The sequence below is a fragment of the Temnothorax longispinosus genome, chromosome 2, assembly GCF_030848805.1.
Source record: "Temnothorax longispinosus isolate EJ_2023e chromosome 2, Tlon_JGU_v1, whole genome shotgun sequence".
NCBI classification, from domain to species: domain Eukaryota; kingdom Metazoa; phylum Arthropoda; class Insecta; order Hymenoptera; family Formicidae; genus Temnothorax; species Temnothorax longispinosus.
Genome location: NC_092359.1, coordinates 22,626,798 through 22,640,621, shown reverse-complemented (window position 1 = coordinate 22,640,621; position 13,824 = coordinate 22,626,798). Strand labels below are relative to the sequence as shown.

The following is a 13,824-nucleotide window of genomic DNA, read 5'->3' as shown; positions in this document are numbered from 1 at the left end:
GGATAAGTGAAAGGCAAAAGAAGAAATGACAAGTGGAAGATGATGAAAAACGGGTGCGGAAGAAGAAGATCAGACGCAGAGGAATAGAGAAAGAAAGGCGGAGGGATGTAATGAATACCGGGATCGCGTGCGTCTAAGAAGAAGAAAAAGGCGGAGAAGAAGAAGAAGAAGAAGAATAAGGAGCCAGCAGAAAGAAGCTCAAACGGAAGGAATGCAGACGCTGCCGCCTGCGCGGATGGCAATGATTCGACAATGCGGTTCGCGGGGACGCTTTATATGGAGCGTTGTCCCCGTGGGTGGTCCCCCGTAGGACGTCTCGCCAGGCGTCATCCTGGATTCTCCCGGTTGATCGGCCGCCGCGTTGAGAACCATTGATAGCGAACCTAGAGAAGACGACGGAGAGTGAGATCAAGCCGAGACGCGCGTTGAATCACTCATCGTGCTTATAGTCGTACTCGCCAGCGCCATCGTTGTCATCGAACGGTGTGCACGAGCTCTCCCAGAGGCCGGCTATTAACTCGCTAGCATGGTACGTCCCGTCGTTTTACAAGATTACATTATCTACTACAACATGTCCAGACCGAATTATTGTCGTTTTATAAGATTATATTATCTACTACAATCTGTCTAGACTGAATTGTTATTGCATATTATACCGAGCGTGTATTACTTAAAGCATCGCTTTCGTTAATACATTGTGTTTACCTCGTGTCCTACAGAACGTGGGTTTCTTTTCCAAACTTGTTAATTTTAAACCGATAATTTTATGTAATAATTAACCGATAAAAATTGATAATTCAATAACTGTGATTGACTTAAAAATAACATAAAAATCCAAAGACATCTAAATAGTATCTACAAATATTTTATTATCAAATTTTTGTTATCTGAATTAAGATTCGATTTATATTTAATATTTTTAATCTTCTTACTCTTAAATAAACAAATGAAATGCACAAACAATAAATCGTTCTTGCAAGAGAAAGAATCAAAGCGAATATAGTAATAATTATTATGTGATACGAATTGATCCTAAGTCTTTTCATTTTTTTCTGAGAAAGCATAAGCTACCGGTACGGTACGCAGAGGCCCGAAGAAAGAAGAAGGAGAGAACGAAGGAAGAAGGAACGAGAAAAGAAACTCAACGAGCGCTGGCCAAAGCTATTCTCTGAAATCCGGCGATTCTTTCGGGCGTCTTCGGAGATGATATTTGCTCGGATCAATCCATAAGGTCGCCATGGCAACCGGTCAGCCTGGTTTGTCCACCCCACGGCCGAAGTCTGGAAAGCCAGTCGGCCCAACGAATGGGCGAATGTACCCGGGGGTGCGGTACTGATGGCTGGTTGTCCGAGCGAACTTGCGAAGGGCGGACAGTAGGTCCTGGTATACTTTGCCTCTCGCACCGGTGGAACTGTTTTGTTTGTATCGCCAATCCGGAACGTATAAGGAACGTATATAAGAAAACCACCGCGGTCTTCCTACCATACAATTCTCAATTTTCACGCAGTATTTGCATATTCGAACCACAAAATCCTGGCACGGACAACATATTCATGAGGTTTACCCACGAAACTGTCCACGCAGTCTCTTTTCTTGCACGGTCAACCTTTGCTCCATTCCTCGTTCGAAAAACCATAGATTTGCATCTCTTGGCGTGATTTTGTTTGTATAAAAAAAAAAAATTTGAATTTCGAAATAAAATATTTCCAAATTCCTAGCATATCTCCTCTTTTCGAATAATATATCGATATGTTGTGTGTAAGTGATTTCTTCCAAATGCGCGTGAAAATACTAAGATCGACGGGAAGCAAGTGGCTCGCTCCTTTCCAAAGCTTCTCGAATTTCGTGTAAAGTAACGGCTTCTGGCTCTTGTCAAAATGAAATTAGGCGACGCAGGCGTTCGGGAGAAGCGGGAAGCGCTCCACGAGACGCGCGACGACAGATGCGACAGGCTATCCTCCGCACCTATCGTTCGTGAGAATATCCGCAAGTATTCTACATGCAAATTTATAGAGATCCTTCGGACACCGGCGCTTCGAAGGGAGATGTATTCCCGGAGGAGCGGAGACACCAGGACTAAGAGCGCTTCCTTGTACTGTCACTCCGCTCCGTTCGAATCAATCGCATAAATCTCGACGCCTCGATCGTCCCATTCGGTAACACAGTCGGACGCCCACGAAAAATTTTCTCCGTCCCGCCTTCCGTACGCCGGCGAATGATACCGTTCTAGTTTTGTCATTCTGTATCTGAAAGCGCGAGAAGTTCGACGCAAAAGAAAAATGATAAATAAATTCTCTGGTGAAAGTATTTTTAAAATCTGCTTGAATAAGCATATCTTTCCCAAAGGTATAAACAAATCCTATAAAATGCGAGCACACTTATAGAATGTTAGAAATACTAATATATGAAAAAATATATTGATTTTTGAGAAGATAAATGTAAAAATACAATATTTTGTTGTTACGTTAAATTTTTTATGTAATATTCATAACTTTCTAAAAAGAAGCTATATATTAATATAAAAAAATAATATTAATCAGCAACAGGATGTTTATATTATTAACATCCGAAATAAATTTTTGAGATTCGCTTAAAAAGTAATTCAGTAATTGGCATCTTGATTGATTTACGGAGTGAGCGTTATGAATTCGTTGTTATCCTCTCGTTGCAATGGTATATCGAGTATGAAACATCACTACGTGATGAATCGGCAGCAGACGGCAGGTGATCTGGAAAAAAGTTTTCGAGGCCGTCTGGAAGATTCCAACGATTCAAAGTCCCGCGATATACGTTCCACCGCGACAATCGTGCCTACTATTTTCATCGCGCCGTGTTAGGGGATGGCAGGCGCTCGCGATTCCAACGAGATAGAGCAGTGGATCATCATTAACCAGATGGGCGCAAAACCGCGGACGTCTGATTGACAGGCTCGCAAAGACTTCCCGTTTTTCCTAAACCCGCCGTTTAGTTCCCGGTACGACAGGACCCCTCCGCATTGCCGAAGAGCGATACACAACGGCCGATGAGGAAATGGTAGAGAAGCGAAAGAGGGGGGGGGGAAGGGTAACGACAGGCGAGGACAGGGCGAGGACAGGACGCTCCAGGTAGGAGAAAGGGTTCTCGCTGGTTCTTCGGGGTCTGACGGATAGCCGAGAGGCGCCAAGCTATGCGAACTATTTGGCTTTTGTGTCAAGCTACCTGCTCGTATACATCGATGCAACTTCTGCGAGCTGCGATCTATACGAAAGCAAACGAGTGCGTGCGCGCGCGCAAAACGTACGAGGTATGCGATGTCTGTGTGCTACCGATAAACCGAGTCGAATTCCAAGGTGTCAATCCACTATTCCGTTGTGTCTTCCACGTACGACTTTAAGATTCTTTCTACACTGCACTCAGACTATTTCGTAAAGAAGAGAATATAATTTTCTTTTTTTTTACGAACTGCCTTCTAGAATATTTATTAATCAGATAATGGGGAAAAGGTCTTGATTTCTGCGGAAAGCTAGGCAAAAGGGTCTAACACGAATTGATGCGGTCACAAGACTGAGAAGCTTTGTAATCGTTTACCCGCAGATCCCTTACAGCGGTCGCACGCAAGTCACCTACTGATCGATGCTGAGGTTATAGTATAAACCGAGAGATTCTTCCCTCTACTTATGTACGTATAATGCAAATTCAATTCATTTAATCTGCACAAGCGGAAATTTCTTATTTTACAATATTATTTTACATCTTCAATATATACTTAATTTTCCTATTCTATAAATAATATTTTTAATTAATGTAATAATCAATTTGTATGATTCTTACTTTTTCAAAGAATAAAGAACTAATCGAAAATAAAACATACTTCAAGATTATAAGCTTCTATGTACAACAGAATATACCTAACTGTTATTTAAATACCGTATAAAAAAGGTATATTGTAATTTTGTGAATTATAATATAATATAATTATAAATAAATAATATAAATTTTCACATCAGTGATGGTTACGCAGACTGTAGGATTGAAACAATGAAATGGCACTCTTTACTTTATTGCCTCGCGCACGATCATTCCCACAGCAATCCGGGTATTGGTACGTGCCCGATGTTTAGAGGCTCTAGAAAGTAATTGAGTGGCCACGCGACTCTTCAAGTGGCCTCCCCTACCCACATCGTGCACTGGGTCCCTTCTAGTTCGCTTTCGTTGTTGGTAACCACCTGTTCTGAGTGGAGAACCTGGCTCCCTTTCTCACTCATTTTTCTCACTCACGCACACGCGCGCGCGCGGCAAAAAAAAAGGAAAAAGAAAACACGCACCACTACCATATCGCTCTAAATTTGCGTCGTGCGATTCGAGGGATTGACATACGGCCGATGGGCGCCACCGTTTTTAAACCCCCCTCGAAAGGACCCATCCGCTGCCATTGATCGCCGTCGCCGACGTTGTCATTCTACGACCCCGTGTATGCGGATGCGCCCCTCGGATCTGTTTGCTCACGTCCTTCATCGAGACAAACGAGTCCTTCTTTGCGCTCGTGCAATTCTCTCGCTGAATCGTAACCCATTAATGATGGTGTTATGATTATTACTTATCTACCCATTGTTCTGTAATTTTATTTGAACGGGAAATAAAAGTCTTCAACGTTATTTTGTCTGTTCAATATATTAATGTTGATGTTGTAAAATTAGGATTAATTTGTATAAAATAAGCGTAGCGACATGGATGGTTTCGGGCTAAAAAAAATTAAAGTAAAGAGCGCTCTTTAGACAAAGTGCCGTAAACTCTGGCCAAGAATAATAGGAGAAAGAAGAAGATAAGAACAGAGATCGATTTCGTAAGACACCGAAGAGCGCTGAGCGAGAGGGATCGTGGGAGGGAGAGAATGCAGAGGACCGAATGCCATTTAGAGTCATCCACCGTGTCTCAATCTAGAGGCACCCTTCCAGCCATCGGCGAGCCGTGACGGTTGGCATCTGTTCCGCGGGCCGGGACCCCAACGAGGCTGGTAGAAGCAACGTCGGTGGAAGCGTATAATGCCGCATTGGTGCCGCTACAAAATGCCAAGGGTCTACCAACATGACGCCTAGACGATGCACCATCAAAAACGAGTTCGCACGAATCGAGCCACAGGCCGTTTCTCGAACGGTTTCATCCTCCAATCGACTGGAAATAATCGTCTCACATGTGGAGAATCACGGAAAGTGTTAAGTGATTTTAACGTCAAATTGCATTAAGCTAATAAATTTTTGATTCATTTAATTCTACAACTTTGTTTTCTTTTTTAATCTAGAAGAACAAAATTATAACTATCCCTAATATTCCAAATAAAATGATAAGGTCGATTTGATTAAAAAAAAAAAAAAAAAAAAAAACTGATGTAATATTAAGTTGATGGAAAAAAAACACTAACTCATTTTCATGATATGGCCAAAGAATAAAATACGTTTAGGAGACTTGTGATAGTCTGACTTAAATACAAATTAAAATGCACGGGTACGTGGCTTGATTCATTTGGTATAGAAGCCGGAAGGAGAAGACGAAATAAGCTCGGCTTTGTCGACGAGCAAGTAGATGGAAGACCACTCGTGAAAGAGAGAGAGAGCGAGAGAGAGAATATTTCTATCTTTCCGGAAGGTAGATCGATGGCGATTTTTCACTCACTTAACTCGGCGCGCATCAATATGCATTAAGCTGATCGGTTCTCCCTATTGGCTTCTTCTCCTCCGGAGTAAAAGAGACAGGATTCCGTGGCGGTGAGAGGAGGGAGTTAGATCGAAAGAGCAGCGCCGTGAAGACGCTAGCTGGATACGCTCCGCGCTTTTTCGCCCTTCCATTTTACCCCTTTCCTCGGCAATGTAAGGAGAGAATAGCAGACGCTGTGCGGGAAGCTGTTAAGATATTCTTCGAAAATAAGGATACCGTATCGGGGTAATTCTCGGCAGGTGGAATAACCGTAAGAGAATCGAGCCAAAGTCCGGGAGTACGGCAGAGATTTCGTGGCGTCACGAGACTCCAGGGTACATTTTGGTATCTGACTAGGCTCTCGCATCGCCACGGCGTATAGCTGCACTTATTACTTTTTGTACAGACAGGGTAGGCCAATCAGCGTCCACTTGCTCGACGACTTTTGGAAAGTCTTCGAGCTCTTCTCATTGTACGCGACGCGTCCTACTTTTACAGCCACGAGCTTTGTTTCCATTCTGTGCTTAATATTAAGCTGTTCTGTTTATACGTTTTTGGAATAAAATAATATTGATTGTAATAGATTTTTATCAAATAGCACTATTTAAATAAATTTTTTAATTACATAAATATAAAAAAATTTAAGTTAGTACAAATGTGTCTACAATTGTCAACAAAGCAAAAAAATAAAAGTTGTTAAAAAATCTTGTTATTGATAAATTAATAGAAAGATGCAGTTAATCAAATTTTATTGATTCTCATTGAATATATTGTTATTTGTATGCAATAATTTTTTCCCATATTGAAAGCTTTCGAAAAACTCGTGAAATGTAATGTTCAAAGAATTTCGCAGTTGTTTACACACTAATCATTAGTTATGCTGGAAAATCTATTTAGCGAGGATGGCGATAAGAGGAAAGTATCGGAATCAGAGTGAAAATGATTTTTCTGGGCAGGGTAGTACGAAAAAAACGTACCAAATAGTATACTCAAACAATTTCAGAACCGATTCCGTTGATACATAATGGATTGACGGGGTTAACTTAGCATAAGTTTTCCATTAGCTGACTGAATAGATCGAAAAATCGATAATATCCAATATAGATTCCAGATGTATATCGCGATTGAAACGAGTATTTTAGGCGTATTCTAACCATTGCGGTTGGCCAGAAATCCTCCCCATCTCGTATATTCGTTTAACGGCGTTAGAGAAAGAGAGATATATATATATACTTCTAAGTTTTTCGTGAATCTACTAATTGGACGAATTTATGACTTCACATTGCAGCCAAGCTGCTTTTAGCTCCGGAATATATATTCTCTTTTTTCTCTTCATAATAAAAAACGTTTACGATTTCTATATTTCGTAGAAGATAAAATTCCCCACTAAGTAGATATTAATAAAATTTTATATACTTATGCAAATCATCAAGAGAAACTTTATAAAATTGATTTTTAGTAACTAATACATTGTAGCGCATGTTTGGATAATTCGTAAATTTTGTAGTTTCTGTTTTAGTTTAAAAAAAACTACTTGCTGTTGTTTATTGTTGTTCAGCCAATTCTTTAAACGATTCGCCGAAAAATAATTAGTAGAGCAAATATCGGGATATTTAATCGCCGATTTCGCGCTCGAACGATCAGCCGTTTTCGTTTTAATACAGAAGCGTGCACGCGCACTCTCGTCCATTTATTTTAGGGGTATGTCGAGAACGGAGGGTGTGATACCCCGCCAACTATAGAGACCCATATGCTCGGCAAGAGAAAGAGAGAAAGAGAAAGATAGAGACAGACAGAAAGAGAGAATGTACCCGTACGTTACTACTTAATATGTTTTGATTTCCCTAATAGTCACGTCACAAAAAAAAAGTTCTTCCGAGATTAATCGAACCAAAAATGCTGATGCAATTTAATTTCACTTGATTATTAAAATATTTTAATTAGTTTACAAAAATCGATTTAATTATATAGAATTTATTTTATTGCGAGATAATGTTAAACTTAACATTGCAAATGAGTTTATCGACAAATCGATAGCGCTGTACTATACTGATACAAAAAGTAATTTCGCGATATAAACTGCAGACTTTTGGTGTGCAATCGATTGCGTGGAAAAATTGAAAAAGCAAGAACAGTTCTCTAGTTAACAATAATAATCGGATAAGATTTCCCACTGGAACGCTTGGCTCGACCAATGAATAGACGGTCCTATGCATCGCGTCGCGTCGTTCGCTTAATAAGTTTTCCTTATCAATGTGTGTCATCTACGGTGGATAGTCGAAACCTGTTATTATCGGTGCTATCTTTGTCGATCGTTCCCGATTATTTGTGTGAAAAGTCGCCCCCGATACACGTACTTGTTACGTAAAGCAGAATCAATGCTGATCTGACATATGTTGCCCGTTCGCCGCGCTTTCACCTAATTAGGTCCTATCAGACCACCAAACCATTTCCGGTCTCTTGTTACGCATAACCGGTATTTTGCAGTGTTGCTCTTGGAAAGTGTAAACATCATGCAGCAATTATCCTGTTGATCATGAGTAGAAAAACAAATGTACCGATTTTTAGATTCAGCTGTTTTCCATAACGCGGCTGATAAATATGCGCATAAATAAAATATTTTATTATACTTTAATATATATATGCATTATAATATCGGTATAAACATTTAATAAAAAGAAATTAAAAATCCTGCTATTTCCTGCCATCGTACCGCGACGCGATCGTCCAAAACGTTATTCGTCAACGAGTGTCAACTTTTGCTGTAAACAAAAGTAAAGAGATACAAAATGAACTGGCGAAACACGGAGAAACGAACAATTACGGTTGAATAAAATATCGCGACATTCGCGTAGAAAGACTTTTCAGCGAGCGCATGATAGAAAACGGCATGACCGGCCTTGATATCGAATCCATATTGATGGAGATTCGCTGCAAGGGTGTGAGACAACGTGCCACGATTCGACCAGATTTGCATGCATTAACGCCACAAGCGAGACTGATTGACAATCCGTATGTCATTGTGACGTCAGTCAAATCGCCCGAGCGTCCTCCATCAATCGCAATCAATTAAGGTAACGATTGATTGTTACGCGTTTGGACTCGGAGAAGAGAATATCGTGAGCCGGTATTTATGTGGAGCATAAACGGAAAACGTTGCGCAAGCTACAGCGCAGTGAAAAATGTGTTTAATGCTTGGCATCATTTATTCTTTATTCAAATCATTTCATACTAATTTTCTCTCTCTTTAATTCCGAAATTTCAGTAAAAAGACATTTATTTAATTATAAAACTTGGCATTTGAATGTCGAAATGTTATCGACTTATTTCAATATAAAATTTCGTGTTTAAATAATTTCAAAAGTTTATCATAAATTTTGTCTTTTATTTACTTCTTTTTGTAATCTTCATGCACTTTTTATTTACAAGTGAAACAATGATAATATTCATCCAATTTTTTATCAAATTTAATTTTTATGTGGACATTTATATTTTTCTCGCTCAGGAAGTTTCGCTAAGAAAATTTATGTTTATAAGAACACTGAATATTAGTTTTTTTAAATCATTTTCGAACTTTTGAGGCCTCCATCGAACGTTTAACGTAGCGCTTCGACGTTTGAGCGATTAGAACGATCCGAAATCTGCTTGGCTCAGGCCTGGCCACGGGCGGATTAACTTTTATCGCGGCGCTGACCGGGCCTCGCAGTATTTTTTTTCCGTGCGAAATTTCGCCGTTGCGTCTCCCCTCGGAGAGACCGCGCGTAGGCACGGGGGAAGCGAAACGATCGTCGTCGCTCGGGATCCGAAATGGAATCCATCAAATTGACGGAGGGAATGGCAGAGAGGTGCGTCACGGTACTGAGGGTCATCGCGCGACTGGTATGAACGCGCGTGGAGGAGAGGATGAGAGGAAGCGACGCAGGAGGAAGAGCGCCGTTGCAGCGCGCGAAGGGCGCACACGAGGGCTATGATCGATGCCCCGAAATTAAGGGCTTGCCCACTGAGCGAAATAAAGTTAGCCAATCGCGCCGGCGACCGGCCTGTTCGAACGTTATTGGCTGTGGCAGCGCTCGGGGTGCGTTGTTCGTCGCACACCGACCCGATGCCCGATTTTTTCTCGCGTTTCCACCCTCCTTTTCCTGTTTTCGGGAGAGGGATAGGGAGGGTGGGAGGGAGGGGGAGGGAGAGCTTCTGGATACCGGCAATTGGAGAAAGAGAGTGACACCGGAACGCGTGGGCGGAGGAGGCAATAGAGGTGGGTGGATTTTCGTAATTATGAAACGCCGTTAGCCCCCGGGGATCCGTCAGTCGGCGGGGAAGCCCGTGGCGCTGGCCGGCCACGACAATGCCATTTTAATTATGCATGTTAATTGGTTTCCGAGTCCAGCGTAATACCAGCTTCTCTAGGACTGTTCTCGCAATCCGCCTATCGTCGATCGATGCCATCACGTGTCGATCGATCGACGGACCGATTATATCAAACTGCTATTCCGCGTATAGAAGGGAGTTAAAACCTCTGCAACTTTTATGAATCTGCATCTGTATTTGTCGAGATTGACGGAATATATGCGTGGTACCGAAACATTTTGTAATTTCCCAAATTAAATTAAATATCGCGTAATAAAAAATTGAAGCTAAGAAGGAAATGTGTGTGTAATTTTTTGTGAAAATTCTAGCATAAAATAAAACAGATTATTGAGATGAATTAAAAGTCAAAGATTTGGATAATTCATCTCCACAAATCTCTGATAATAAATATAATATACGTCAAACGTATAAGCGCATAATTAATGCAACGAGTGCTGACATTGGTATTAGCAGCGAAAATTACGATCGGATATTGCGTAGAAAGTGGCGAGAAGGGATGACAAAATGATCACGCTTAGGAATACAAACGCTTTGTTTTTCCCTTCAGTCAGGTATACCAAATTGATGGGGGGCGCGTTGTACTTTCTGCACAGCTGAGTGAGCATGTCACAATCGACCAGGACCGCCTCAATCAAAGTGGCATTGATACCCTTCGCTTACTCTCTCGATCAGCCTCTCGCGTTCTCCATTGTGGTTTTGTGCGAGACTGATAATCTATTAGCCTTCCAATATATATATATATTTCCTGTGAGCCATATATATATAGACACAGACCTATATATTGAGAAGGAAATATCTTGTGAATATACGCATTTATGTTTGTTTGCAAGAATATGAGAATAAAAATTAGTAATAAACAGAAAAACGTGACATTTTGAATCTCAAATTATACAATATCTTATGTAGCTAAATTTAGCGACTAAATTAACGCATGATTATGCATCAGTGTACGATTAATGTGTCATAAATAATCTATGTTGATGTTGCATAAAGCAAGATTATTCTGATTAGTAAATGGTAAAGACGGTTATATAGCGAAGATTTAATCCTGTAATTTTGCGGAAGTTACCCATTTATTTTACTCTCGTTACGATCCACCGCGTCTACGGAACGAACTCGAGGGTGGCGTTCATCACGACACGCGACCGCTTCGCGGTTGCATTCACGTACAACGCCGTTGTTACGAGTGCGTGCGTGCCGTGTGCCGAACGAGCATTTTCGAGATTAATTCTTCTATCGTCTCACCGATCAGCCCAACCTACGAGATTGCATAATCTTTACAGGAGAAGGTAGTTATTAGTCTTTCAACTCCGGCAATATGCAGTTTATCATTGTGGCCGCATCAATATGATCCGACATTAATATCGCGCTGATATCACGAGAGCATTATTAACATCGTTAATTTATTTCACCCCGAGATTCTGAAAAAAAACTTGCAGCCATATTTTAAAGACCGCCAAGATTAAGTTTAGAATATCTTCTTACAATTCACGTTCAGAGTTACTGTGCAATTTGACCCATTTTGCCATCAAGTTACTTTCGACCATCGGCAAATAAAACACGACTGTCACACGGCGTCGGGGTTAAACCCAACAGGTGCAGACGTCGAGAGAGACTCGAAGACGCAGAAAAATAGTTACGCGCGAGCCTACCAGGCTTTGCCTGTCAGCGACGTGTAACACATATCCCTTCGAATACGGATGAAAGCTCGAAGCCGCCGCCAGGCTGTATCGAAGCCCGAGGGTTGAGCACCTCTGAGCGCAAGATGTCCTCCTGAAGACTATCTCGGCCTGGGTCCCGCGGGAAACCTCTTCCTTCCTGCCGTTCCTATCTCAGGATACTCTATAGCCTATTCAGATACCAGGCTCACCCTGCTACACCCCCGTGTTAGCCACGCCACGGAATAGAGACCGAGCGAGTGCGGAGAGAAGAAGAGGGAGCGAGCGAGTAGGTGTATAAGGTGTAGGGGAGTCTATGTTACCATGGACGAGCAGCACCGTGTACAAGGTGGAAGGCGTATAAGTACGTCCTAGTATTCGAGTACTCTTCTACCCGTCTATCCCGCCGCACCTCGTAGGAAACGTATTTTGCAAGCCTAAATGTTCTAGGAAGCCAAGTCGCGACGGTGGAAGGAGCTCTATCTCATAGGTGGGTCCTTCGAGAAGGACTTATCTGGACCTTTATTTCGCTAGATCGTTGAAAACGACGATAGCACCGGACGAACCGGCTGATAGAGGCGGGTTCTACGAAATCGACGCCTCTGTCGTTACGTTCGCCGTTGTCAAGTCGAGATTCCGTCGTGTGCGCGCCTCGATATCGCGTAACGCGCTCGTTACGCAACGCACGCGAGATAAATTCGCGCGTTTAAGCAGATCATGGCCGCCGCGATATACCGGCACGTTCGTTCCGCGAAAGTTAGATAACGGTTAGATTCCACTCACCGGTCGATGATGACAGGATCACTGGGCGTTTCGTTCCTGTTGCCGCAACTCTTCTTATCGCAGCATCGGCTGTAAATAGACAGTGCGTTTCATTTGATTACACATTTTTTCTGCGGCAAAATTTATATCCTTATAAAAAAAAAAAGACCCCGAATAAGAGCTCTCGCGCGGTGTTAGAAGTTTTAAGTCTAAAATCGGCCTGAAAAGTATCGAAACCCATGGGATTCGGGAAGTAGGCAGCGGAAACTAGTGGTAGTACGTTCCCGAAGTCCCATGGGTCACAATGAGTCAACTACCCCCGAAGAACGACTACATCCCCATACGCCTCGTTACGTTTATGCCACAAGGGTAGCAGAGAAGAGGGACACTTTTCTAAACGCAAATAACATAAGTCGACGTGTATGAAATAGCTTTATATTATGAAAAATATCAGTAAAAATTTGCTCGTAAATTAACTCAGAAATAATTATGCAGGCAAACGAAGACACGATATGAGAAACACGTACCTGCACATGACTTCATGCGTTAGAAGAACACGGCACATTTCCGGATTCTTGTCTTGTCCCTCATACATGATTGCCTGTAACAGAAAAGTGATATTAAATAATTAATATGATTCTTTGCTATATCAATAAATAACTGTTAAAATAATCCGTAAATAACTTGTAAGATTCTTACATATATATATATATATATATATATAAATAATTGATGCGATATTGCGAGAAATTATTATCTAATTTATCTCTTGCTAACTTTGAATTGGTCGTAAAAACAACTATTGCCATTTACGCAATTATTTATTTAAATTTCTCGCAATATCGCGTCACAATTCTGCTTCTTATATATATACTTTCTATATGTACATTGTACATATCGAAAGACTTCTTTCGGTAACAGATTTTATTTGGAAGAAAAAAGTGCTAATTAGCGCGGACGCGGACGACGTGAGAGTAATTCAGTTCGACAGATAATTCAACCATCGATGGGAAATATGTAACGTATTAAGCAAGCTCGTATGTGGATGCGAGTTGAGAAGGGGCTACTTTCCCCGCAGGACTACTAAGCCATGGGCGGCGCAGGCAAATCCGTTAAGCCTCCTTCACGACCACGCGATTGATTTTTATTTAATGACAACACGTCGTTATCCTGTATTCGTGCACTTACCGATGGGGACCTTCGCGCGGATTAACCGTAGAATAACAAAGCGCGAACAGATAGGCTTGCTTTGATCTCTCGCGTGTATAGCTCTATGAAACAGAAAAGTAACTCATTTCTCAACAAAATGTCGCTCTTATCAAAATCGTTTATATAAAAAATTAAAATTGTGTATTATATACATCTT

At 41.4% G+C, this 13,824-nt stretch overlaps 1 protein-coding gene across 2 annotated transcripts in view; it reads right to left on the bottom strand.

Moving 5' to 3' along the window:
- Positions 1-13,824, bottom strand: part of Kn (EBF transcription factor knot) — a 130,775-nt gene that overhangs the window by 39,832 nt on the left and 77,119 nt on the right. For both annotated transcript variants that reach the window (XR_011730830.1, XM_071770165.1), the window contains 2 exons: positions 12,986-13,059; positions 12,480-12,548 (listed from right to left, as the gene is read on the bottom strand). Coding sequence is in view for 1 of the 2 variants with exons in the window: in XM_071770165.1 (XP_071626266.1) it covers positions 12,480-12,548; positions 12,986-13,059 (143 nt within the window). In the remaining variant the exon portion in view is untranslated. The remainder of the gene's footprint in view (positions 1-12,479; positions 12,549-12,985; positions 13,060-13,824) is intronic.